The 27,717-nt window shown below is 43.5% G+C and overlaps 1 protein-coding gene across 1 annotated transcript; it reads right to left on the bottom strand.

Moving 5' to 3' along the window:
• Positions 1-293: 293 nt before the first annotated feature.
• On the bottom strand, positions 294-27,474 carry LRRC31 (leucine rich repeat containing 31). Its single transcript, XM_019967843.2, is given in 8 exon segments — positions 294-1,208; positions 4,392-4,559; positions 7,796-7,963; positions 11,153-11,317; positions 12,099-12,266; positions 12,782-12,949; positions 20,080-20,223; positions 27,285-27,474. Coding segments are annotated over 8 exon segments (1,527 nt in total). The 3' UTR covers positions 294-852.
• Positions 27,475-27,717: the final 243 nt, after the last annotated feature.

Here is a 27,717-nt window from a genome sequence, read left to right as displayed (position 1 = left end):
TTATTAGTGTAGCAAGAAAAAAGCAAAACATAATCTGATTAGAATATATCAGAATAGAAATGTGTGAGCAGATCCCTCTGCCATGCAATGAATTTCATGCTCTAGTAAGAGAAAACCAGAAATTTCCCAAATTACGGACAGCAACACAGGAATTTTAATGAATTAAATAGATTTTATGAGGCAAATTCCATGTCAAAGAAATGCTCAGAAATATTAATAATATGTTAATTTGTTTATTTTAGCAACAAAATATTTTACTTTAACAAGGTATGTTTTTGTTACTGGGTGTTGAATTTTTGATCACTTTTAATGAAGATCTGTGTGTCGTTGACCGTTATTTGTATTCATGGTTTGTATCTGAGATAAAAGGCAAGAGAACATAAAACAATAAACAACTGAAGGGCATACTTTCTGATGAAAATTACATTTCCATCAGACCACATTGAGACACATATAATGATAAAGATAATATTAAAATGTTCCACAGTTAGTGCCTTTCACATTTTACACACTCACATAAATACACACCCTTATATTTAAAACAGTAAAAGAGGCAGAAAATTCTAGGGAAAGAAAAAAGGAAATGCATTACTGGAATCTAAACATTTTGTCAGTCCTTCTAAATAGAAAGTGAACTAACTATATATCCAAACAAATGAAAACCCATTGAAAAATGTCACCATTGTTTCATAAAATAGAGCATAAAGGCATGTTCATATTAGATTATCCTAGGCATATATTTACAAAGCTCTTGTAACATAAATCACATTAAACAGCCCAGAAGCTGGTATTCCTTTGACTTCACCAGGATTCACTCATGTTCTTTTCTTCTTCCTTTGGGTGACGTGTAGCTTAGTTGAGCCTTGGAAAGTCAGCTTCCTGAAACCCACCATGGTCAAAGTGAATGCTGCTTCTGTGATCTTGGTCAAAGCCTTGTAGTTCCTCCTCCTGTGAAGCTGGGAGAAGCCACCTCTTCGTTGCTACCTCAGTGATCTTGGGAAGTTTGGTCACGGCACTTATCAAGTGTCTAAACCATTGTCCGCACTTCCTAAAAGTTGATGGCCGAAGGCTGATATCCAGCTCAGTTAATTCCTTGAGGAGCCACAGGTTTTGGCAGAAGATGGTCCATCCTGCCTCACAGATGCTGTCGTTATAACTCAGGTCCAGCTTCTGCAGCCTGGCCAGGTGACCTGTCTGAATTACCGATGCTGAAAAACAAAATCACTCTGCTAAAAGCCAAGAACACTTTCTAGTGCAACTGTTTCCCACTTCCAATAACACAACACACTGGCTCCAGGATTTGTAATAAGAGTGGCACTAAGTAATAGAATGTTATTAGCTAGCAGTTTTTTTTTTTTTTTCAGGGCATTTGAAATTACTCTGGTAACACCTCTCTGCATTCCATGTACAGCTTGAAAATGGATTTTTTTCTCCTTCCAAATTCCAACCCAAAGAATGTCTTTTCTGGTTGAGTTCATGCTCTCTGCTCTCCTGGAGCCCCAGCTCTTGCTGCAGACCTTCTCTAATTAAATGTGAGGAGTGACTGCTCACTGGCTTTAACTCAGGATCATTTGTGAATAGGCTTCTTGCTGTTTAATGCTGTTTCATTATTCATTGTTTATTTATTCATTTTTTTATTCAACAGTTATTTGAGTACTTTCCATGGACAAAATATACTTGGATAATTTCTAATTCATGGGTCAATTCAAACCTTTCACACATGGGCCAATTTTTCCTTTGAATAGCACACGTTAGGTAGTATCACAGTGCTACCTAAAATGGCTCTTAATAAATAATAGTTAATGAGGAAGCTAAGAAAAGGAGCAAGGAGAGACAGCCAGAGCAGACATGTGCTTCCCTTTTCAGCCAAAAGCAGGAATGGGTTACAGAGATGAGATGGGCAGAATCTCAGAGCTGGAAAGGACCCTGGAGGGCTCCTCATTCAACCTCTAGATGGATGATCAGAGAAGAATCCCTCTCACAGCCTCTCTAAGGGGGACCAGCCCAATTCTGCCTTAGGCCCCTTTCAGGCTGCCCCAGCACAGGGAAGCAGCTCTCAGCTGGAGGAAGCCACGCCTCTGGGCCCCATCTGACCTTGCCACTGCCTATCTGCTGGGAATCTCAGCTCCAGCCACGTGCCAACCATGCAGTGTTGGACAACAGGTCCCCTCGATGTCCCCCTGTTAGGACTAAACATGCCCTGGCCCTTCAATCATTTGCCACACATCATGGTTTCCAGACCAAGCAGGATGCTCCATTCCCATCAAGGCTTACTCTAAAGCTTTAGTAACCAAGACAGTATGAAATTGGTAAAAGAATAGATGCACAGACCAATGGAGGCTTCCCTGGCGGCTCAGTGGTAAAGAACTTACCTACATTTTCCTCTCACCCCCCCTTAACAGTATCTTTTTCATAGCATAACTCACAGTTTTGATAAAGATCTATTTATCAATTTGCTAATTTGGTGGGTAGAGCTTTCTGTGTTGTATCTTAAAAACTTTTTGCAAAACTCAAGTTCCCAAGTATTTTTCCTAGATTTTATTCTAAAGGTTTTACAGTTACATTTTGCTTATCCATTTTGAGTTATTTTTGTCCAAGTTGTGAGATATAGGCTGAAGTTAGTATTTTTGTGTATGATAGCTCAGTTAATCAAGCACCGTTAGTTGAAAAGACTTACTGAATTGCTTTTGCATTTTTGTCAAAAATCAATTGACCAGTTTGCAACCCCATGGACTGTAGCCTGCCAGATTCCTCTGTCCATGGGATTCTCCAGGAAAGAATACTGGAGTGGGTTGCCATTTCCTTCTCCAAGGGATCTTCCCGACCCAGGGATTGAACACACATTTCTTGTGTCTCCTGCATTGGCAGGCAGATTCTTTACCACTAGCACCACGTGGGAAGGCCTCATTAGTCATTGCTGCCGCTGCTGCTAAGTTGCGTCAGTCGTGTCCAACTCTGTGTGACCCCATAGACGGAAGCCCACCAGGCTCCAGTGTCCCTGGGATTCTCCAGGCAAGAACACTGGAGTGGGTTGCCATTTCCTTCCCCAATGCAGGAAAGTGAAAAGTGAAAGTGAAGTCGCTCAGTCGTGTCCGACTCTTAGCGGGCCCATGGACTGCAGCCTAGCAGGCTCCTCCGTCCATGGGATTTTCCAGGCAAGAGTACTGGGGTGGGGTGCCATCGCCTTCTCCCATTAGTCATTAGGGAAATCCAAAATAAAATCACAGTGATTTGTCCCCATCTTCTAATTACAGTGTTTGGCCATAACACTTGTTTTGAAAACACGTATTTATTCCAACTAGATTGAAATATCAGAGAACAGTGTGGACGTAACACGAATTTCTTGTTTGCTTACACATAATTCATCCACAGGAAACACCAGGTGAACAGAAAAAACTACACCCAGCTGAGCAAAGCCAGGAATAGGCGTAAACAAAATCCACACATGCACAGCCCTCCCAAGGACAAGGAGCCTTGCCCGTCCACATCCGGTTCCAACTTTCTATCCTATGTCAGATAATCCTCCTTCCACCACCATATCTGTATCTATCTCCTTTTTCTTTTTTTTAATGGTTAGCTGCACCTGGTGGCTTGCAGGATCTTAGTTCCCCAACTAGGAATAGAACCTGCACACTCAGAAGTGAAAGCATGAAGTCCTAATCATTGGACCACAAGGAATTCCTCCATCTCATTTTATGAACCAGTCTCTACTGTGTATTTGGTTTTAGAATTGCCTGTGTCTATTTTCGGAGAAGGCAATGGCACCCCACTCCAGTACTCTTGCCTGGAAAATCCCATGGACGGAGGAGCCTGATAGGCTGCAGTCCATGAGGTTGCTAAGAGTCAAACACAATTGAGCAACTTCACTTTCACTTTTCACATTCATGCATTGGAGAAGGAAATGGCAACCCACTCCAGTGTTCTTGCCTGGAGAATCCCAGGGATGGGGGAGCCTGGTGGGCTGCCATCTATGGGGTCGCACAGAGTCGGACACAACTGAAGTGACTTAGCAGCAGCAGTGTCTATTTTAGGGCTTCCCAGGTGGCTCAGTGGGTAAAGAATCTACCTGCAATGCAGCAGATACAGGAGATGCAGTTTCAATCCCTGGGTTGGGAATATCCCCTGCAGGAGAGCATGGCAACCCACTGCAGTGTTCTTGCTGGAGAATGCCATGGACAGAGGAGCCTGTTGGACTACAGTCCATGGGGTTGCAAGCAGTTGGGCATGACTGAAGTGACTGAGCACAAACCAGCTTTCTCCCAAGCAGATGTCAGGGAGCAGAGAATGTGCACAGGCCTCCTTGCCTCCTCTGCCTCCCTTCCCCCAGGCTGGCAGGGCAGGCACACTGGGCTCTGAGTGTCAGGACAGCTTTGGAACCAGAAGATACAAACCCAAGAGAGCCATGTCCTCTGTCACCAGGGAACAGCTGCTCAGCCTCAGCACTTGAAGAGACATTGAAAGCTTTAATGTCTCCAGGAGCAGCTTCAGGTTACCGCCAATACACTTATTCCAAGAAAGGTTGACTATTTTCAGAACAGGGAGGTGAATGGAGGCTTCAGCTGAAATTGACAGCGATAAGAATAGTAATAACTTAGACTTCCTTAGAGGTCATAAACTTTGAACTTGAGCAACCTAGGCTAAGGCAACATATTATCACTGAGTTAAGACAGTTGTGGGCTTCCCTGGTGGCTCAGATGGTAAAGAAACCTCCTGCAATGTGGGAGACCTGGGTTCTATCCCTAGGTTGAGAAGATCCCCTGGAAGACCCACTCCAGTGTTCTTGCCTGGAGAATCCCCAGGGACAGAGGAACCTAGTGAGCTATGTCCATGGGGTCACAAAGAGTCAGACATGACTGAGCAACTAGCACTTTCACTTTCAGAGACATCTTAGTTGCAGCATGTGGGATCTAGTTCCTGAGTAGGGATCGACCCTGGGTCCCCTGCATTGGAGTGTGGAATCTTAGCCCAGGGACCACTAGGGGCGTCCTGAGATCCAGCAGTCTTTGGATTGAATTGGGTGAAAGAGGGACATCATTTCTGGGTGTGGGCAGTACCCTCCACAATTCCTTGTTTCTCCTGCCTGAAATCCATGGATTCAATTTATGTTTTCTATTTTCATTTGGAAGAAATTTGGAAACTTTAGAAAAGTAAAACTTGGTTAAATGGTTAATTCACTATCAACTGGCATTTCTCTCCTTCATCTCGTGTTTAAGAAGGAGAAAGAGATAAACAGTTTTCTCATCTAGTCAATATTTCCAGAGTGTGTCCTGGTTTTACATATCCCACTGGCTTCTGAAACTGAGACAAGGCCACACCTTCCTAGAACTCTGAAACACCAAAATGTATTGTGTTTACTTAACTGCAGTTACAGAAACAAGGAAGGGAAATAGTGTATCTTGGAAAGATGTTTAAAGGAAATTGAAAGATTTTCTGCATAGTTCCCAGTTTTCCCTAACATTAACCAGAGCAACTTATTCACAAGGTATAGTCATTAATTACATTTTATATTTTCTTTCTAAAAAAGGTTTGAGGGGTAGATATATATTCTTTTTATAATATCTAATAAGAACACCTCTCCCACTCATATGATAGAGACCTATCAATAAGAAATTGAACTTTTTCTTCTAAAAACGATATAGAGAAATATGTGTATATTTACTTGATTTACTTCTTTTTTATTGTTGGTTTACTTCTTAATTCAAATGGAATAAAACAGATCTTTCTTGACTTATGGTGGGATTGCATCCTGATACGGAGAAGGCAATGGCACCCCACTCCAGTACTCTAGCCTGAAAAATCCCATGGATGGCGAAGCCTGGTAGGCTGCAGTCAATGGGGTCACTAAGAGTCGGACACGACTGAGTGACTTCACTTTCACTTTTCACTTTCCTGCATTGGAGAAGGAAATGGCAACCCACTCCAGTGTTCTTGCCTGGAGAATCCCAGGGACGGCGGAGCCTGGTTGGCTTTCATCTATGGGGTCGCACAGAGTCAGACACGACTAAAGCGACTTAGCAGCAGCAGCAGCAGCATCCTGATAAGTTGAAAATATCTTAAGTAAAAAATGAATTTAATACACCTAGGTCATCAGTATAGCTTTGCCTAACCTGGTGGGCTACAACAGTCCATGGGGTTGCAAAGAGTTGGACAGAACTGAAGTGACTTAGCAAACATGCACACAACCTACCTAAACATTCTCAGAACACTTATATTCATCCACAGTTGGGCAAAATCATTTTACACAAACCCTATTTTATACTTACGTGTTAGATATTTCATATACTTTATTGACTATTATACTGAAAGTGAAAAACAGAGCTGTCTGGGTATTGAGTGGTTGTTAAGTTTGCCTTTATGATGGCATGAGAGAGTATCATACCACATTATGTATCACTAGCCCAGGGGAAGATCAAAATTTTCTAAGTGTGATTTTTACTGAATGTATATTGCTTTTAGAAAGTAAAAGTCACTCAGTCATGTCCGACTCTTTGCAACCCCATAAACTATGTAGTCCATGGAATTCTCCAGGCTAGATTACTGGAGTGGGTAACTGTTCCCTTCTCTAGGGTATCTTCCCAACCCAGAGATGAAACCCAGGTGTCACACATTGTAGGCGGATTTTTTACCAGCTGAGCTACCAGAGAAGCCCTTGCTACTGCTGCTGCTGCTGCTAAGTCGCTTCAGTCATGTCTGACTCTGTGCGACCCCATGGACTGCAGCCCACCAGGCTCCTATGTCCATTGGATTTTCCAGGCAAGAGTACTGGAGTGGGGTGCCATTGCCTTCTCCAAGAGAAGCCCTTACATCATCTTAAAGTCAAAAACTGTTAAGTTAAACTGTTATAAGTCAGGGACTATCTATAGATTCATGTCACATGATGCAATTTAGTGTAATATCTACTTGATTATGATTTTTTGATTGTGTAGCTATAATTGAAAAGAGTTATGCCTTCTGATGGCCCATCAGACTCACAGCAATCCCAATTTATATTGACCTCAGTGAAATTACAAGGTACTACAAATGTGAACCTCCAAAGTTGGTTATACAGCCATCCCTCAGTATAGACAGGGATATTGTTTCCAGAACCCATCCATACTGAAGTCCCTTATGTAATGTGGCATAGTATTTGCACATAATATATGCACACCCTCCCATATATATACTTTAAATCATCTCTGTGCTGTGCTAAGTCGCTTCAGTTGTGTTCAACTCTTTTCAACCCTATGGATTGTAGCCCACCAGGCTCCTCTGTCCATGGGATTCTCCAGGCAAGAATACTGGAGTGGGTTGCCATGACCTCCTGCAGGGTATCTTCCCAACCCAGGGATTGAACTCGCAACTCTTATATCTCCTGCATTGGCCGGTGAGTTCTTTACTACTAGCACCACCTATATAATACCTAACACAATATAAATTCTATCTATATAAACAGTTGCCTGAATGAGGCAAATTCAAGTTTTGCTTTTTGGAGCTTTCTGAAAATTTTTTTTCCAGAAATTTTTTCCAAATTATTGTTGACCTGCTGTTGGTTGAATCTACGGATTTGGAACCCCTGGATACAAAGGGTCAACTCTGCACACTTTAAATGTTAAAGGTTAAATTTGCAAAAGCCAGAAATCATCCATGTGGCCTTGAAAGTCACTTTTAAAGAGCGTATTTCTTGAAAAGAAGACGGATTGATACTTCAATGTGCCTATGGCTGAGTCTTGGAATGAAATTCACTTGGAGGGAAACAGAGGTCTCCCTTTCGGGTGTTACTGTGCCAGTGTCTGCAGGGACCCAGAGAATCGCTTACCCAGGGCAGTAAAAGTCTTACTCTCCAAAGCACAGTTGCTGATTATCAATGACTTCAACGCTGGTAAAAATCGGAGCCTGCTGAGTAGGTTTTCAGAATAGCTGCCCATCTCTTTGTTGGCAGATAAATCCAGTTCTTGAAGACTTGAGAGTAAAGGGATAACCTGAGCTGTTAAAACATCAGGGGTGACATGGCTTAGGCAGCATCTCACAAGGGGTCTCGGGAAGTGCCACAGTCTTCTTGATCAACAAGCATGGCTCTTGCCTATGTGACCCCTGCCCTTCCTTACACACCATTCCTCACCACACACGCCAGCCACTTTCCCCAGCATGCAGCTTGGGCTCTTCTCTAAGCCTCTCTCCAGGCTGGAAGTAAAGAGCAAAGACTTCGGAGACAGAGGAAACTGGGTTCTCATCCTGTTTGTTGCTAAAGAACAGTGTGACTTTGGGTAAATTGCTTAACTTCTCTGAGCCTCAGTTTTCTCGATGATAATAAGAACAATAACTACTCCATAGAGACAACGGGAAGATAAAATGACTTGGTATAAATAAAGTGCCTGGTACAGTGCCCGGCTCACATTAACTGCTCAGTTAATGTTTGATATGATCATTCTTTCCTCGGAATATAAGTCAGAAGTACTAGGAAGGCAATGAAATCAAGCAATCAGAACAGATGTCTGTTGGGACTTCCCTGGCAGCCCAGTAGTCGGGACTGCACGCTTCCAATGCAGGGGGCCCTGGTTCAATCCGGGTTGGGGAACTAAGATCCCACATGTGGCTACATTTTTTTTTAAATTAAGGTATGTACATTGGTTAAAAAAAATAATAATAACCAGATGTCTGTTGGTAACAGCACCAGAGTGGGGTCCTGAGGGCCCCTGCTGTGCCAAGAGGGACCCCTGTTTCCCTGTCTTTCTGCTGCTTTTCGTTCTTTCAGGCCTTTGCCCTAGTTCTTCCCAGTGTGGGAAATCGAGTTTCCTGGGACCCCTGTGGGGCTGACTCACCTCCTCAGAGCCTTCCAGGGCCACCAAAGCCACAGGAACCCTGTGGTCACAATTACATCCCCCTATTCTCTTTTCCTCCCGCCACCCCTATTACGTGACTTGTTTGTGTATCTATTGTTCATACGCAAATCTTCCGCCCTCCCTCACTGAAGGTGAACTCCGTGTGCCGCGGCCGCTTCCTGCCCAGAATGTGCATCAGAGTCTGGAAATCTGAGGCACAAACATTAGTGGAAGGAGAGAAGGACAGGAGAAAGGAAGGGAAGGAAAGGAAAAAAGAGGGCAGGTACTTGTGATCCCATAGATGCAACCATCTCTCCCTCGTCTGATGCCCACAGCACGTTGTATTCACCACGTGTACCAAGTCACTTCAGTTGCATCTGACTCTGTGACTCCATGAACTGTAGCCCGCCAGGCTCCTCTGTTCATGAGATTTCCCAGGCAAGAAAACTGAAGTGGGTTGCCATTTCCTTCTCCAGGGGATCTCCACCATGTATTTGGTTTATTTCTGCCCCCTTCCAAACTGAAGCTCCTGACTCTGAATTTCCCTTAGCCTGCAGCACAGGGCCTCGAACAATTAGATGATTAATCAGATATCATTGGCTAAGTGATCCATAATTCCCTTTCTTTGAAGCCATTGAGAATGGTCAGATAAAAGAACCATTCAATTCTTTAACATCACAAGGTAGAAAACAGGATGTATTCGCAATTCTGCCTTTTTAAAATTAAGCAGGAGGACCATGAAATTCTTACTAAATAACCATTACCTTTCTGGGGCCATTTACTCCTGTTGGTGGCTGTGAATCCAGATAATAGAGGCTAATCTCTCCATTGCACTAGCAGTGACAATTCAAGTCCTCTAGCACTTTAATCTTCATCCGAGCAGCAGGATGAGATGTGAGGTTTTGTGTTATTCAGTTGTAGCAGGGGAAATTCACTATTTGGAATCCGATGGACTGATAATTCAGGAGTGTCTCCACAGGTATGACACTCATAAGTAAGAGATGCTGATCCCATCACACTCTCCATTTGAAGCTCAAAAAGGTATTGTTTACTATTTTTAAATCTTCATGAAAGACTCGAACTCATCTCATTTTCCCAAATTGAAGGATAAGCATCTAAGAAACAAATTAGCAGGGCTAAAAAAATTGATATTAGACCCAAAGACCTATTTTGCTGTTTTCTTCCCCCAATTGTACAAAAACTGACAAAAATTTCTTTTTCTCGTTCTTTATTGATTGATTCATTCAGTCATACATTCAACAAGCATTTGCTGGGTGCCAACTACATGCCAGACCTTGTGCACAAGCAATAGAGAGATACTGAAGAAAGCCATCCCTACCTAGGAGGAGCCCATAGTTCAGAGAGAAAGCAGAGCATGGCTGGTGTGCGTGGGAGTCAGCACAGTGTAGTTGGAGAAGTTGACAGGGGAAAGAAATAGAGAATGCAGTCAGAGTCAGAGCAGCAGGAAAGCCATCTAGACTCTTGCAGTAATCTAGGCATGAACTGACAGTGGGCTGGAGCAGGAGGTAGAGGTCTAAACAGTGAGCCATGGTCAGATTCAGGGTATATCCTGAAGGTTTATTGTGGCTGCAGATGGAATAAAACCCTTCATCTCTACGGCTATGCTTGCTGTTTGTTAGGGGAAATTGCATATATGTTGCCTGTTACAGGACTGTATCTGTGGTAGGAAAGTAAAGGTAGTGACTGACCTAAAACTGTAATTATGCACTGTCCATGGACTTTTTGTAACTTCATCTTATCTAAGTGCCTTGGCATAACTTGTGAGAGAGAGTGCCTCAACACCCTTCGTTTTGGCTTTCCCTCTACATCCTTCTTTGTAATATGCTTTGTGATATTAACAGATTCATTTCTAAACAGCCACAGGAATTCAGAATTTCTTCCTCGAGTGCCACATCTATCCTTCACAGATGTGTATAGGAGTTTAGATTCACTAACATTCACCAACTGAACAAACTCCAGGAGATGGTGAAGGACAGGGAAGCCTGGCCTGCTGCAGTCCATGGGGTCGCAAAGAGTCGGACATGACTTAGCAACTGAACAACAACATTTATTGGGCACCTAATATTTGCCAAATACTATATTGGGACATTCACAGAACTTTTATGATGTGATCCTCCCAGTAACTTCATAAACAGTACATCTCAGATTTGCCAGTTTCCCAAATGGCAACCCACACCGGTACTCTTGCCTGGAAAATCCCAAGGACGGAGGAGCCTGGTAGGCTACAGTCCATGGGGTCGCAAAGAGTCGGACACGACTGAGCGACTTCACTTCACTTCAAACATATGCCAAGGCTCTGAGAGCCCTCCCTCAGCTCTGCAGCACCTACCCGCTCAGGGACAACACGTCGTCAGCCGTCATCGAGCACTGGCGGACATCCAGCCCCTCCAGGTGCTCCAGCGTGGCCAGCCCTGCGATGTCTTCAAACCCTCCACCCAACTCCTTGTTGCAGGAAAGGTCTAGTGTCCTCAGCTCACACAAGTATCTAAAGGCAGCATCTACAAAGAAGATCAAAATCCCACTCTGACATATTACAGGACAGGCAGCAGGAGTGGAGCAGGGCAGGGGGCAGGCATGGAGAAGCGAGACTAAGAAAATACATACACTGTGATGACAAAAGCCCAAATGGAGGGATAACTGTCTGCTTTGCACCACTAACCGCTTTGGACCTGACAATGGCTTCAAACACTCTCCCTATGACCTGCATTGATTGCTAGTGCTTTTGCTCAGATTTCTGCAACTAATGGCTCTTCCTGTACTATCCTTGAGCATTGGTACATTAGCAGCATTCTAGACTTAAACTGCCAAGGAGAAGGATAGGACAGGCTGTAGAAGATGCAAGGATAAAAATACATTTCACTTCGTATTCTCATGTAATGTGGGTACTCTATATAGCAGAGTAAATTTTAACTACAGATGTCACTGAAGTTGTTTTTATCAGCACCAATTCCTTCCTACTACTAAGCATAAAATAATGCTGGCACTTTCAAAAGTAAGAGAGAAATGGAGAGCTTTAGTAGCACACTTTTATTTTGCTCACTGTCTCTCTCAAATCTAAAATACCCTGGGCTTTTCGGAGCTGGCCATTTAGTTTTGTAATTGTAAAAATACATACTCACTGTAAAGGACATGGAAAATCAATAAAACTTGAAGATTTAAATTACCAATGATCTCATTCCCCAACCTAACCTCTGTTTCTAGTTTGTTATATTTCCTAACAGCTTAAAAAATTAAACATAAAATAAAATTATATAGAAGCTTCAGTCATTGCTAACTCACCTAGTAGCTTGACACTCTTTTGTGACAATCCACATGAATGTAACTTCAAGACTTTCAGGTTTGAAGTACTTTTTAGTCCATGAGCAATACTATTGAGACTGCCACCAATGTTTCTGTTAATAGAAAGATCGAGTACTTCAAGGTTTTGCAGTCTAAGTAGCAACTGATCTGGAAGGAAAGAAATCCAAAGAACAACTCAGTAAAGATGCAGGGTGTGGGACTTCTCTGGTGGTCCAGTGGTTAAGAATCTGTCAGCAATGCAGGGGACACGAGTTCCATCCCTGGTCTGGGAAGATTTCATAAGTCATGGGGCAACTAGGCTTGCAAGTTGCAACTATTAATACTAAAGCCGGTGCTCTGGAGCCCACAAGCTACAACTACTGAGCCCATGCACCCTAGAACCAGTGCTCTGCAAAAAGAGTGGCCCCACTTACTGCAACTAGAGAAAGCTCACTTGCAGCAATGAAGACCCAGCGCAGCCAAAAAAAACAGATGTGGGTATGAAAGTTGGGGTGGGTGGGGGTGGGGTGGGGGGAGTGTTACATCTTCATGTGACCTGGGATATAGTGAGCTACTTTTTCAATTCAGGGTGAGAGGAAACATGGCCATATCAGCTCCCAAGCTCTCCAATTATGGGCATCTTCACATTTTTCCTGGGAAGGACTCTACCAAATTCTACTTACCTACGAACACCCCATCTTCTGATGTGAGGGTACAGTCCATGAGCTCAAGTGTTTGTATCTTGCTACCTTGTTGCAACGTCTGGAGGATCAGAGGCAAGTTTCCTCCCACTTTACTGTTCCAGGACAAATTCAACTCTTCAAGTTCAGGCAGCACTTTAAGTGCTTCTCCTGTTTAAAAAAAAAAAATGGTCCAAAGATCAGGTTGGTTGCCAGGTTCACAAAGCAGGGAATTCATTTCAAAGTCAATACAACCATCATTTATTGAAGCCAGGCCAGGTCCTGGTTAGATGCCAGGGAACAGGGAGGAGAAAAGGACCCAGTTCCTACCCATGACCAGCAGGGTGAGCTTCTAGGCACAGCCAGAGTTCTGAAACCACGCTTATAAGCAAAACTTGTAAAAAAAAAAAAAAAAAATCCACCTGTCGGTAAGATGCGTGTATGGGTGTGTCTTAGTCACTCAGTTGTATCCAACTCTTTGCAACCCTACGGACTGTAGCCCGCCAGGCTCCTCTGTCTGTGGAATTCTCCCGGCAAGAATATTGTAGTAGGTTGCCATTCCCTTCTCCAGGGGATCTTCCTGACCCAGGAATCAAACCCAGGTCTCCTGCATTGCAGACAGATTCTTTACCTGAACCACCATGATTTTACCAAATCGTTTTTATGGTAGTAAATATTTCTACCAGTCCATCTACTTTCTCTCATCCATCCTCTTTAGGGATCATTATTGCTGAGAAGCTTGTCCAGAGGTAGAAATATAAAAGATTTAGAAAATAAAACATGAAGATTTAAATCACCCATAATTTTATTCCCCAACATAAACACTGTTATATTTCAGCCAGAGGTAGAAGCAAAAGCAGGGCACTGGCCATCACAGAGGAAAAGCTCACTCTGACATCAAGAATGTCACATACAACTGATCCAACCACGGCAGGGAGGAATGAGTAAGAGAGCACAATAGGCATTAGCAGCTCATAATGCCCTAGGATGCAAGCAGCTCATGACAGCCCTGGGGTAAAGAAGGATGCGGTGAGCAGGGATGAAACTTAACATTCCCGGGACCACTTCACACAGGAAACACTTGAGGGCTACAGAGTGGAAGCCGGGAGAGAATGGGGGGTCAGCCCTTAGGAATGATTGTCATTGCTTTGGGGGCAGAACAGAATGGTGAGCTGCACACACGGAAAATGTACTTTCTCAACATGTGGAGTCAATCCGAACACCAGTTAAGAGTGTTGGAAGGTCCACTGAGTCCAGAAACCTCTATTCTACTGCTGGATACTGGGTGTGAACTTCTGCCACTGATTATTTATTCTATGGTTTAAGGTTTTTCGGGCTTCCCTTGTGGCTCAGCTGGTAAAGAATTCACCTACAATGCGGGATACCTGGGTTCGATCCCTGGGTTGGGAAGATCCCCTGGAGAAGGAAAAGGCTACCCACTCTAGTATTCTGGCCTGGAGAATTCCATGGACTGTACAGCCCATGGGGTTGCAAAGAGTTGGACTTGACTAAACAACTTTCACTTTAAGGTTTTTGGAGTCCAAGAGCCCCACTTAAAAATGCAAATTCTTCAGGAAGTTTAACAACATAAGCCGATAAATGTATCATTTTGTATGCCATTGCCAGTCAATGTGGAGAAGGCAATGGCACCCCACTCCAGTACTCTTGCCTGGAAAATCCCATGGATGGAGGAGCCTGGTAGGCTGTAGTCCATGGGGTCGCTGAGAGTCGGACACAACTGAGTGGCTTCCCTTTCACTTTTCACTTTTATGCATTGGAGAAGGAAATGGCAACCCACTCCAGTGTTCTTGCCTGGAGAATCCCAGGGACAGGGGAGTCTGGTGGGCTTCCATCTATGGGGTCGCACAGAGTCAGACATGACTGAAGCGACTTAGCAGCAGCAGCCAGTCAATGGGGTGTGGCTTTGAATAGCCCTGAGGCATGTCCAGGATCAGGGAGAAAGGGCATGATTGTCTGTAGTACATCTAATATTGGAGCACTATACACTTGCCATCCTACACTAAGCAATTGTAACAGGTGTAATAATGTTGCAATGACTCCTGATTTATGCTTTCTTAACAATAAACCATTTACTCTCCTACTCTTCTTATGCCCCATCTGCCATTAAGGCTAAGCAGAGTATGGATGATAAGAAAGCTCCTCCTGGTAAAGAGGATACAGAAGTCCTTCCAGAGAGGATAAATTCTTGAGGAGAGGGAAGAGGACACAAAACATCAGTGACAAGGTTGCAGACTCTCCTGGACGAGATGAGTTTGGAGTGAGTCCCAGGGTAGAAATTCCACTTGCTGGGTTTCCCTTGTGGTCTGTGGTAAAGAATCTTCCTTGAAATGCAGGGGACACTGGTTCGATTCCTAGTCAGGGAAGATTCCACATGCCTCGGGGCAACTAAGCTCCTGTGCCACAACTACTGAAGCCTGAGTGCCCTAAAGCCTGTGCTCCTCAACAAGAGAAGCCACCACAGTGAGAAACTCACGCACTGCAACTGGAGAGTAGACCCTGCTTGCCACAACTGGAGAAAAGTCTGTGCAACGAAGACCCAGTGCCTGCAAAAATAAAATTAAAATTAATTAAATTTAAACATTAAAAAAAGAAAATTTAATCTCTGGTTCCTTTAGGTTGGAGGATCATGAAAAAGATTAGATTAGTCCAAAATAAAGAAACTGTACTTCTTTTCATGCCTGAGTAACAGTATGTTAAATTTGAGACTCTGCTACATGATAACCAGCTGCTAACCTGTGAGGCTAGAAAGGCAATGCCAAAGAATGCTCAAACTACTGCACAATTGCACTCATCTCACACGCTAATAAAGTAATGCTCAAAATTCTCCAAGCCAGGCTTCAGCAATATGTGAACCGTGAACTTCCTGATGTTCAAGCTGGTTTTAGAAAAGGCAGAGGAACCAGAGATCAAATTGCCAACTTCCGCTGGATCATCGAAAAAGCAAGAGAGTTCCAGAAAAACATCTATTTCTGCTTTATTGACTATGCCAAAGCCTTTGACTGTGTGGATCACAATAAACTGTGGAAAATTCTGAAAGAGATGGGAATACCAGACCACCTGACCTGCCTCTTGAGAAACCTGTATGCAGATCAGGAAGCAACAGTTAGAACTGGACATGGAACAACAGACTAGTTACAAATAGGAAAAGGAGTACGTCAAGGCTGTATATTGTCACCCTGCTTATTTAACTTATATGCAGAGGACATCATGAAAAACTCTGGACTGGAAGAAGCACCAGCTGGAATCAAGATTGCCGGGAGAAATATCAATAACCTCAGATATGCAGATGACACCACCCTTATGGCAGAAAGTGAAGAGGAACGAAAAAGCCTCTTGATGAAAGTGAAAGTGGAGAGTGAAAAAGTTGGCTTAAAGCTCAACATTCAGAAAACGAAGATCATGGCATCTGGTCCCATCACTTCATGGGAAATAGATGGGGAAACAGTGGAAACAGTGTCAGACTTTATTTTTGGGGGGCTCCAAAATCACTGCAGATGGTGACTGCAGCCATGAAATTAAAAGACACTTACTCCTTGGAAGGAAAGTTATGACCAACCTAGATAGCATATTGAAAAGCAAAGACATTACTTTGCCAACAAAGGTTCGTCTAGTCAAGGCTATGGTTTTTCCTGTGGTCATGTATGGCTGTGAGAGTTGGACTGTGAAGAAAGCTGAGCGCTGAAGAATTGATGCTTTTGAACTGTGGTGTTGGAGAAGACTTTTGAAAGTCCCTTGGACTACAAGGAGATCCAACCAGTCCATTCTGAAGGAGATCAGCCCTGGGATTTCTTTGGAAGGAATGATGCTGAAGCTGAAACTCCAGTACTTTGGCCACCTCATGCGAAGAGTTGACTCACTGGAAAAGACTCTGATGCTGGGAGGGATTGGGGGCAGGAGGAGAAGGGGACGACAGAGGATGAGATGGCTGGATGGCATCACTGACTCAATGGATGTGAGTCTGGATGAACTCCAGGAGTTGGTGATGGACAGGGAGGCCTGGTGTATTGCGATTCATGGGGTCGCAAAGAGTCGGACACAACTGAGCGACTGAACTGAACTGAACCTGTGAGGCTAAATTGATCATAGAAAACCAGAAAGGTAATTTTGGTTGGGGAAGTAGGGAAAGAAGGCATTATCGATTATTGAGTGCCTACTATGTGTTAAGCATGTAGTAGGTACTTTATAAAAATTATTTAATTCTCACAATTTTTTGAGGTGGATATCATCCTCATTTCAGAGATAATAAAACCAAGGCTGGGAAAGGTTGTTTAGTCCATGGTCACAAAAATAGTTAGAAGTGGGACCAGGATTTGAACTAGGATCTGGCCATTTTCTAGGGAATGATTAGAAAGAAGTGCATCTGTGCATGCTCAGTCGTGTCTGACTCTGTGACCCCCATGGATTGTAGCCCACAAAGCTCCTCTGTCCATGGGATATTTCTGACAATACTGGGGTGGATTGCCATTTCCTCCTCCAGTTTAGAGAAAAGACATTGGCATAAATTTTGTTGCTTTTACAGAAATCTTTGCCGAGATGTAAATGATCAAAATACATAATTGAAATAAAGACTTGAGATGAAAAGAAGACTAAAAAAGTATGTCTGGCATCTAAAATCAGCAAGCGTTCCAGTAAAGCAGCTGGGTTAGCAGCATGACAAATTTTAGCCTACATTTTAGGTTATTCAGTGTTCAACATACAAAACTAACTTAATTGAGGTTCTGGTTCTACTTAAACCATTGCTTTTATTTGAAAAATCTTGTTTTGATCAATTTTTAAAAAAATAGGAATGGGAAAAGAGAAAAGCATTTTGAGATTGGAAAGGATCTTAATTTATCTATCCCAACTTCTCTGTGTTACAGATGAGGTAACGGATCCAGAGAGAGCAAATTTTGCAATTATCATTTCCATTTAAACTCCCTGAGACCAGAGGCTTGGTCAGCCTGTTCCCCTCTTTATCCCAGGGCTTAGCGTAATTCTGGGTGCAGGTTACATAGTTCTCTAGAAAGTGCAAATGCTCAACACAGCATTTCATCATGTACAGACAGCGCTCTCGTCCTCGTCCATGGGAATCCAAGGGGAGTGGTCACCCAGGTAATTTGCCCTTGAGGGTTTGGATTGCAGAGATCCTTCCAGGCAAGCACTCTCTCAAGGGAAGCATTCATCATACCCAGTGCCCAAACATCATCAGCAGTACATCTGCAACTACTCAGCCTCAGGATTTTTAACTTGCTGACAAGATGCATTTGCTGGGTGAGTACATGGAGGTTTCCACGTGTGACATCATTCCAGGAAATATCCAGTTTTTCCAAGTCTGGGAGAGAAGGCAGCAAAGCAAGTAGAAGTGAACACAAGAAAAGACAGATTTACATGTGGAATTTGTGATTTGTAGTAAACAGGATTCATCTGCTGCCTGTTGCTCTGTAACAGGAGAGAAGGAGGATGGACGGGCTGACTTTCCACACAGCAGGGCTCCCTCAGGTGTGCAACTGGAGACGTTGTGATATTACATATCCTATTTCTTGGGACCTTTTTTATTTCTGCCAAATAACTGCATTCTGAAAAGGCAGTGGTGTTTCTGTGAGATTTCATAAGAGTTCCTTTACTGTAGAGGAAATGGCAATTCAGCTACAACTGTTACTACCGCCGTCACTACAATGTGTATCCTGGTCCTTTTATTTTGCAAGCCCTCTAACAACCATCTCTCTGTCATTCTATTGGATCCTCAGGCCGAAGGCCGGGGAACACTCTGTTGGCCAGGACTGCTCAGACAGTGCCCGTTAACTATTTTTTTCTTATCTAGATCACCTGGGTATCACCATCTTACAAAACTCCTTTTATACCTACATGGGCCAACATGTGGAGGTTTAGACAGGTACAAAGCCTGACCAGAACCTTCTCTGAGTCTCCTCCATTGCTCACGAAAAATGAAGTTACTCTCTGTGAATAAAATTCTCCAAGGTTATCTTTATCTCCTGCGGCAACAAGACTTGAGTGGAAATGCCAAAGTCAAGGCTGGAAGGTGTCTTTGCTTGCTTGCTTTTAAATCTGTCTTGGATGTAAAAATAGTGGCAGCAGTTAGACCTCACATGGTGAGCTTCTAGAGTTACAGGCACAGCAATTCCTGACCTTCCACCATTCTGAAGAAATTCTGAAGACGCACTTAGGGGCAAAAAAATATGTTTATGTTTTCTTTTTACCAGTGTTCAAAGTGTTAGTCACTCAGTCATGTCCTACTCTTGGCAACTACATGTACTATAGTCCACCAGGCTCCTCTGTACTTGGGATTCTCCAGGCAAGAATACTGGAGTGGTTTGCCATTTCCTTCTCCAGGGAATCTTCCCAGCCCAGGGATCGAACCCAGGTCTCCCACATTACAGGCAGGTTCTTTACTGTCTGAGTCATCAGGGAAGCCCAAAGCACTTCAGCAATTTAATTTTGTTTACCATGATCTTAACTTTACAAAGTACGAAAGTCTATTGAACACATTAGAAGGCAAAAAACTAGGATTCCTGGGACCCGCTCTGGAAGATTTCAGTTTAGTGGGTTTGGATTGGACTCAAGTTTATGCATTTGCACAGGTTCTGCAAGATTCTGACATGTACACAGGCATTTGAGAACCACAGGCACGGTTACAGTTTCCTGTTAAGAGATCTGTCTCAAATGTAATGGCATGGATTTTAATTAAAATAGTCAAGGACAGCGCCCCCTCACTCAAAACGCAGTTCTTTTGATTCCTCTGTTGGTAGACACGTTTAATGTGATTAAATACTTGACTTAAGATGTCCAAAAAAAGAGAATCTTTAAGAAGGTGATGATGGTATTTTGGGGAGAGGGTTCTTTGCAATCAAATTCCTGCTGGAGTGTCACAAACAGTAGTTCTTGTTTTGTGTAAAAAAAGGTGTGAGCACTAATCACTGGGAATGATACTTTTCATTCCACAGACAACATGATGCCCCTTTAAACTCCCAGCAGGGCTTGGTTTTATGGATGAGTTCATATCATATACAGGAGGAGATGAGTTTCAGAGAGAGGTAATTAGTGGAGAGGTAAAAGCGCTTAGGAAAAAACAAAGCTCCCTCCTAAATTTGGGCTCAAATCTTTGAAACTTGAGGAAGAATCAATTGACTTTTTTTGTTTTTTAATAGTGATGTAGCTGCTCTTCCCGAATTCTCTAGGCCACCCTGCAGACCTCGGGTTACCAAGTGAGGATGGAGCGTTTGCCTGCTCATCTCAGCCCTCTGTGCCCCCGTGCCTCTGGATAAGGTCAACTCCATACAGACCCGTGTTCCTCACATCCGCTGTTGTCTGTCTGCAGTTGTTCAGGTCCAGACACTTGCTGACGGCCTTTCTGCCCAGCTTCTGCGGAAACCGCTCATCTTCCTCCATCCTGGATCCCAGTTCTGTTTCTGAAGTGAGAGTCTTGGCTGTATGACAAGAATAACGAAGAATTTGCCGTGAATGACAGTAAAAAGATGAGACACAACTCAGAAGGGGACAAAACCTGACCTCTGTCCCTGTGGCTGGTGCTCAACACTGGCTGCTCTAGGGACGCTTTTCCTACAATGGAGCCTGAGGAGCTCAGGGGCTTTTCTTTCATGGCCTGACCTGGGCTTCTTGCATGGAGACTGAATCATGTTCCTAGACGAAGCGGTAAACTTGTTAGCACGGCGTTTACGACAGCTCTGGTGGAAGGATGAACAGACATCTTTGGTGAACGCACTGCTGGGGGACGTGCCCACATGCTGGCCTCCTAACAGGACAGATGAGGAAAGGGGAACATTGCAGATCCCCTGATGAGCCTCAGATGGCTAAAGGGAGCAAGTGAAGCACTTGCTGCTCATTTCCTAGACCCTTCAACTAACAAATCCAGAGACAGTAGTGCCTAGAAGAGCTTTTGTATTTTCTCAACTCCTGCCAGAGAATATATTCAGAAAACCTCATTTGTCTTTGTTATTAGGTACTTTTTTTTTTTAGGGACATATGTGACACCCTTGCCAAGTTCCTCTCTAATAATGCTGCACTATGTCACTAACATTTAAAAAGATTAAATAAAAATAAAAAGCTATAATTTTGTGTGTGTGTGTTAGTCTCTCAGTCGTGTCTGACTCTTTGTGACCCCATGGACTGTATTAATTTTATTAATAATTAATTTTATTGTCTACTACTGCATGTGTCAACATGTAAGCCACGTGTAAAACATACTTTACTTTTGTAAGACAAAATGAATAAGCATGTACAGACAGTGACTTTAATGAGGTCCTGTAGTGATAACACATATAGGGACTTCCCTGTTGGTGCAATAGTAATAGTCCAGGCTCCCACCACAGGGGGCATGGGTTCAATCCCTTGTCAGGGAACTTAAATCCTGCATGCTGTGTGGTGAGGCCAAATAAATAAATAAAATATATGCAAACAGTATGCACACTGGAATCCAGTAGGAAAGCATAAGTTCCAAATGTACAGTAATACTCTACTAACCCTGAGAAAAAAGTATACAAATCATATAGAGAAAAATGAAATATATTGGCACCAGTGAAAATGAAAAGATAGCAGCATTACCATAGTAGTAAATTTAGACTAAAATATTAGCAGGATAATAGACTCCATCTCTCTTCTGCAGCGGGTCTAGTGGCTTGCCATTCTTAAGAAAACCGCCTACAGGCTGTACCTCTTTGATAGGATGGTTGGTGTTGCCACATTCTACCAGTAAGAGGCAGCATCATCCACCCACCGTTTACCTCTTCACTCTGGCCTTCAATTTTTATTATAGTAAGTTGTATACAAGGTATTTTATTTTGGGTAGGGTTGCAGATTTAAGAAAAACAAAAATACTGTGTCCAATTAACCTTAAACTTCTGGTAAACAAAGAATCATTGTTTAGTAAAAGTACATCCCAAATAATGCAAGTATTTTTCTTTTTCTGACAACCCTAATTTGGGGTGGATCAGAGGAGAGTTATGGATGAGGGGGACGAGGAGGGAACTGCCTCTTACATGCCAGTGAGGACAGAACATTTGTGTACACTTGATGCAAGGAGTCATCAGCACACCGTCTCATAGATTTGGAAGCCGAGACTCAGACTGTTAATTGGTCAGCAGCAGAGTCAGAATTTGAACCCAGAACAATCTGCTCCAAAGCCCATTATGTGTGTGTGCTTTTCAAATTTTTGTGCTTAAAATTTTTTTCTCTGCATTGTGTCTTATTGCACTCCTCTTTGTCTTTTAGCTTTTTTATCTCTGTAGGTTCAACCTACAACCATGCTCAAGTTCCAGCTTCACCAAGCCTTCTTTTTCTTTGTTTTCTTCTCAAGCCACTGTTCTGTCAATCATTTCCTTTACTGTCAAATGTTTGAAAAGAGTGGAGTGTGCTTGCTGGCCCCACTTCTTCAACAGTTACCAATTAGTCCTCTACATTCTAGTTGCCACACTCACCTGGCCAAATAAATTGTTTCTCCAAGGTCACCACCACCAATGATGTATGTATTGTCAGGCCATTAAGGATGGTTGTTCTCTTGATCTCTATCCATCCCCTACTTGACCAGGCCCTGCTTCCCTCACATGACTATCCAATCCTCTTAGATCAGATCAGTTGCTCAGTCGTGTCCGACTCTTTGTGACCCTATGAATCACAGCACGCCAGGCCTCCTTGTCCATCACCAACTCCCAGAGTTCACTGAGACTCACATCCATCGAGTCAGTGATGCCATCCAGCCATCTCATCCTCTGTCGTCCCCTTCTCCTCCTGCCCCCAGTCCCTCCCAGCATAGAGTCTTTTCCAATGAGTCAACTCTTCACATGAGGTGGCCAAAGTACTGGAGTTTCAGCTTTAGTATCAGTCCTTCCAAAGAAATCCCAGGGCAGATCTCCTTCAGAATGGACTGGTTGGATCTCCTTGCAGTCCAAGGGACTCTCAAGAGTCTTCTCCAACACCACAGTTCAAAGGCATCAATTCTTCGGCGCTCAGCCTTCTTCACAGTCCAACTCTCACATCCATACATGACCACAGGAAAAACCATAGCCTTGACTAGATGAACCTTTGTTGGCAAAGTAATGTCTCTGCTTTTGAATATGCTATCTAGGTTGGTCATAACTTTCCTTCCAAGGAGTAAGCGTCTTTTAATTTCATGGCTGCAGTCACCATCTGCAGTGATTTTGGAGCCCCCAAAAATAAAGTCTGACACTGTTTCCACTGTTTCCCCATCTATTCCCATGAAGTGGTGGGACCGGATGCCATGATCTTCGTTTTCTGAATGTTGAGCTTTAAGCCAACTTTTTCACTCTCCACTTTCACTTTCACCAATCCTCTTAATTACAGGGTTTAATCAGTAACTGCCTGCCTGCTTGCCCCCTGCCCCAGCTGCTGGTTTCCCTGGTTACTGATGAGCCCACCTCCCCTATAGATGGTAGCCTCCTTCTCCTGGTGAATATCAAAGACTGCTGCCATGTTCTGCCCGTTGTCTGTCACACATGGTGGGGTGTGACTCCAGGACCTTTGTGTAAGATGCCCCTAACCAATGAACACTGATGTCTCTATTGCTGTCACCAGGCTTTTTCTTTGGTCTTAAGTCTGGGCAACTACAAGATTTGCAGGCCAGCGGGGTGCAGCCCACCAACCAACCAACTGACAGATTCTGCAATCCCTTTGCAGACCACATCCTACTTGCGTGCTCTGTAATATATGTTTTATATGATTGGCAAGTCCAAGGCAGCACAACTGGAAAACCTAGATCAACTCGTGGGTCTGTCAGGTAACCAATTCATTTAACTTCTCTGAGCCTTGGTTTACTAATCTATAAAATGGAAATTATAATTCCCACCTGGTTCATTTATCAGGCATGTAGTGAATTAAAGTTGCTGAATCTTCCCAGGAAGATGGGACTCTACAATACCTTTGACATGATACATACTTTGTAAACACTGTTGAATGAACAAATAGCTAAATGAGTGAATGAATGAATGTTAGCTTTATAGTTCCTCAATTACCAAAATCAAGATGATAAATCTTTATAACACCTAAGTACAAATATGAGTACCCATTTTTGAGGCCCCCACATATCGCCTTACATACCGTATGTATGTTTTTTTTAATCTATGAAAATTTTCCTTCAAAAAATATCTTATGTCACAGCTCAATATATATAACAGATGAGTCAGATCTGCTACAGGTTGGCTGTTGCTAATGGAGGGCTGGCACTCCGTGGAGGGGGCAAAGTGACCACATGTGAGCAGCTCCGTGGAGCAATGAGGGGCCTTTTCTGGCTGCTGTTCTGCTGAACCAAATTCTTGCTTCTGGGGAGATTCTGTGAGCCAAGCAGGATCTTCTCATTAGGTTCTTTTCCAAGCTAAACCTGGAGAGGTTGGCTTCTGTTGTTTACAACCAAGAATCCTAATGGTCTCATAAAACATGATTATCTGTTTGTAACGTGGGTGGTGTGGTACAGGGAATCAAGATAACAAGTTCCTGTTATCAAGGAGCTACCTGTCTGATGGAGGAGACAGATGAAAGAGCCACAGTCACAGTGCAGAGGAGAAGTACAATGGTGGAGGCCAGCAGGGGTGCCAGGTGGCTCAGGGTAGAGACAATAAGTGCTTCAGTTCTTGGGATGGGTCTTGGCAAACTTCCAAGTGAAAGTATTAGTCCCTCAGTCATGTCTGACTCTCTGCAACCCCATGGACTGTAGCCCACCAGGCTTCTCTGTCCATGGGATTCTCCAGGCAAGAATACTGAAGCGGGTTGCCAATTCCTTCTCCAGGGGATCTTTCCAACCCAGGGGTCAAACCCAGATCTCCTGATTTGCAGCCAAGTTCTCCACTGTCTGAGCCACCAGGGAAGCCTAAGTGAAAGTGGTAGATAAATTGTACCTTAAAGATGAGTTGGAGTCAGCCAGGTGGGTGGTCAGGAGGGAGGAATAAGTGGGGGAGGGGTGCAGAGGGAGGGTAGAGACACAGGGAAGGTCTTTTTCGGCACAGGGAACCACTCCGGGGGAAGGTGGCCAGATCAGGAAACTGCAGGCAAATCACAATATCAGCAGTAGAGGATGAATGTGAGGTTGGGGGAAGGCAGAGGCCGTGAAGAGATATTCAGCTTACCACAAACACCATGAAGATGATGCTTGAGAATATAGACTTTCTCTTCAAGGCAAGAAAGACTCAGTGAAGAATTTCAAACTGGTGGAAGACATCTGTGGTTTAGAAAGAGCACCTGGCGGAAGTGTTGGGGACAGGCTGGCAAGAGAGCAAGACCAGGAGGAGAGAAACCAGGTAGGAAACAGCGGCAGCAGTCCATGCAATAGACAAGAAAGCCAGGACGGCAACAGAGAGGACCAGCTAGGCCCCAGAGCCATTTGGGGGACAATTCATGTAACTCCAGGGGCCACTGAGTTTGGGGAGAAATGAAAATAGAGACACCGCACACATCTTGAGGGGCTGGTATTGGCCAGCTGAGATAACCAGCTGACCGCACTGTTAATTTAATCATGATAATAGGTATCCACTGGGGCTTTCCAAGTGGCTCAGTGGTAAAGAATCCGCTTGTTGATGGAGGAGATGCAGGTTTGATCCCTGGGTTGGGAAGATCCCCTGGAGGAGGAAATGGCAACCCAATCCCGTGTTCCTGCCTGTGGAATCCCATGGACAGAGGAGCCTGGCAGGCTGCAGTCCATGGGGTTGCAAAAAAGTCAGACATGACTGAGCACTACTACATGGGTATCCATTAACCATGTTCCTAAAGCTCCAAATCATGCTTTAGAACATAGCAACAACCTTCTGATTACCTTCTTTTAAAGATAGACTTCTTAATTTTCTACTTTCAAAAATGTGTTCAAACTGCTCACAGGTAAAGTGATATTTCTGGTATTTGGTGCAAATAATCTGACAGACATGGGGGTAGGTATAAATGAAATAAGACTGGCCGTGGGTTGATAATTGTTAGAGGGTGGTAATCAGGGACTCATACTGTTCTCTCTTTTATGTGTGTTTGCATGAAAAGCATAAATGTTTTAAAAATACGTTTATTTGAATAATATACTGATGACACTGTATGTGTCATGAGTTTAGAGAGAGAGAGGCAATATTTTCATAACCCTTGAATTTGTAATCTCTGTGCTGGGAACTTTCAGCTGTTTAGTGTAACACAGTGAAGCAGAAAACAAGGGACAGGGAAAGCCAGATATTCCCCAAAGGGCAAAAAAAGGAACTTAAGTAATTATGCCATAGGCATGGAATGGAATATTATGCCACTGTCAAAAGTAGGCACATGAACGTCATGTAACCATGTGAGAACTGAACAGTATAATAAATCCCAGAAGTAGAATCACAGTTCCATGTAAGCTCAGGAGGGTTTTATAAGCTCTTCTAATTGTACAAAGTATGTCCGTTTGGCCTCTCCTAGCTCTCTGACTCGGAGAAGGCAATGGTAACCCACTCCAGTACTCTTGCCTGGAAAATCCCATGGATGGAGGAGCCTGGTGGGCTGCCGTCCATGGGGTCTCACAGAGTCTGACACGACTGAAGTGACTTAGCAGCAGCAGCAGCAGCAGCACCTCTCTGACTAGTCTCCTACTACTCTCATCCTCTATCCCTCTCTCATCCTGCTTCAGCATCCCTAACCTCCTGGCCAGCTCTCAAGCACTCCAGGCTCACTCCCATATTGGGCCTTTGCATTTACAGATCCCTTTGCCTGGAAAGCTACTCCCTAAAATATCTATATGGCTGGCTTCATTCATTCTACGTGGCTGCCTTTCAGATCTCCTCTCAGAGTTTCTGTTACTAAATCAGAAACTCCTTCCTGCAAACTGCATCTAAAATTACCCCAGCCCATCATTCACTATCTCCTTAGATTGCTTATTGGTCTTCATATGACTTATCACACAAAAAGTATGCCTGCTTTTCGTTCTTTGTGTACATGAGGTTCTCTTTTTCATGGCTGTATTTCTAATAAGTGACTGGCACATAGGAGGTACTCAATATTTGTTGGCTGGTTGGTTGACCATAAATATATGCATATGAAAAGAATCTGAAAAGAATCTTGAAGAGATAGCACTTTGTGTTAAAATGAAAGGAAACTGCGTATTTTTCTCTAAACCTTTCTGCAACATAATTACTTTTGATAATTTAAAAGTAAAATGAGCAAATTATTTAAAATATTCAACAAAATAAATGTTTAGAACAGATTTCATTATATTAGGTGTCATTTAACTCATGTCATCTCTTTAGGGGAGAATGCTAAGTCACTTCAGTCATGCCCAAATCTTTGTGACCCTATGGACTGTAGCCCACCAGGCTCCTCTGTCCGTGGGATTCTCCAGGAAAGAATACTTGAGTGGGTTTCCATGCCCTCCTCCAGGGATTTTTCCAACCCAGGGATCGAAACTACTTCTCTTGCAACTCCTGCATTACAGACTGATTCTTTACCTCTGAGCCACAGGGGAAGCCCCTAGGGGAGAAAATTGATCTAAAAAATTAAGAAATATCAGGCAGAAGCTCACTAGCGTCTAAAGAGATTGTCTTCAGTGTCTTGTCCTAGGGTTGGGAATCAGTTGTTTTAGGGTCAATGCTCTCTTTTCTGCTTCCAGCTTTGGGGAACCTGGATTTTGACCCCCTGATGCTCTCGTTGACAAGTGGAGCCTGGGGTGTAGTTTCTCCATCTGAGGAACTTTTCTTCCCTGTTTGACTCATGGTCAAGTTGAATAGGGTCTTTCTCAATAAGCCATCTTCCTGTGGTTTTCTGTTTTCTAGGATTTCAGAAAGAGAAGAGAATAAGACTGTCAAGCCTCTGTGAAATCCAACTTCCCTACACAGGTTTTTGTTTCCCCTTTCTGTTCTTATTGCTGGTAATGTTTAACATAGAAATAAGAAGGACGTATCCCAGGATCCTGGAACTAACAGATGGCAGCAGATACAAATCCTAAGCAAATTTGA

Source organism: Bos indicus, chromosome 1 (genome assembly GCF_029378745.1).
Source record: "Bos indicus isolate NIAB-ARS_2022 breed Sahiwal x Tharparkar chromosome 1, NIAB-ARS_B.indTharparkar_mat_pri_1.0, whole genome shotgun sequence".
Taxonomy (NCBI): domain Eukaryota; kingdom Metazoa; phylum Chordata; class Mammalia; order Artiodactyla; family Bovidae; genus Bos; species Bos indicus.
This window is presented reverse-complemented; position numbering and strand designations above follow the sequence as displayed.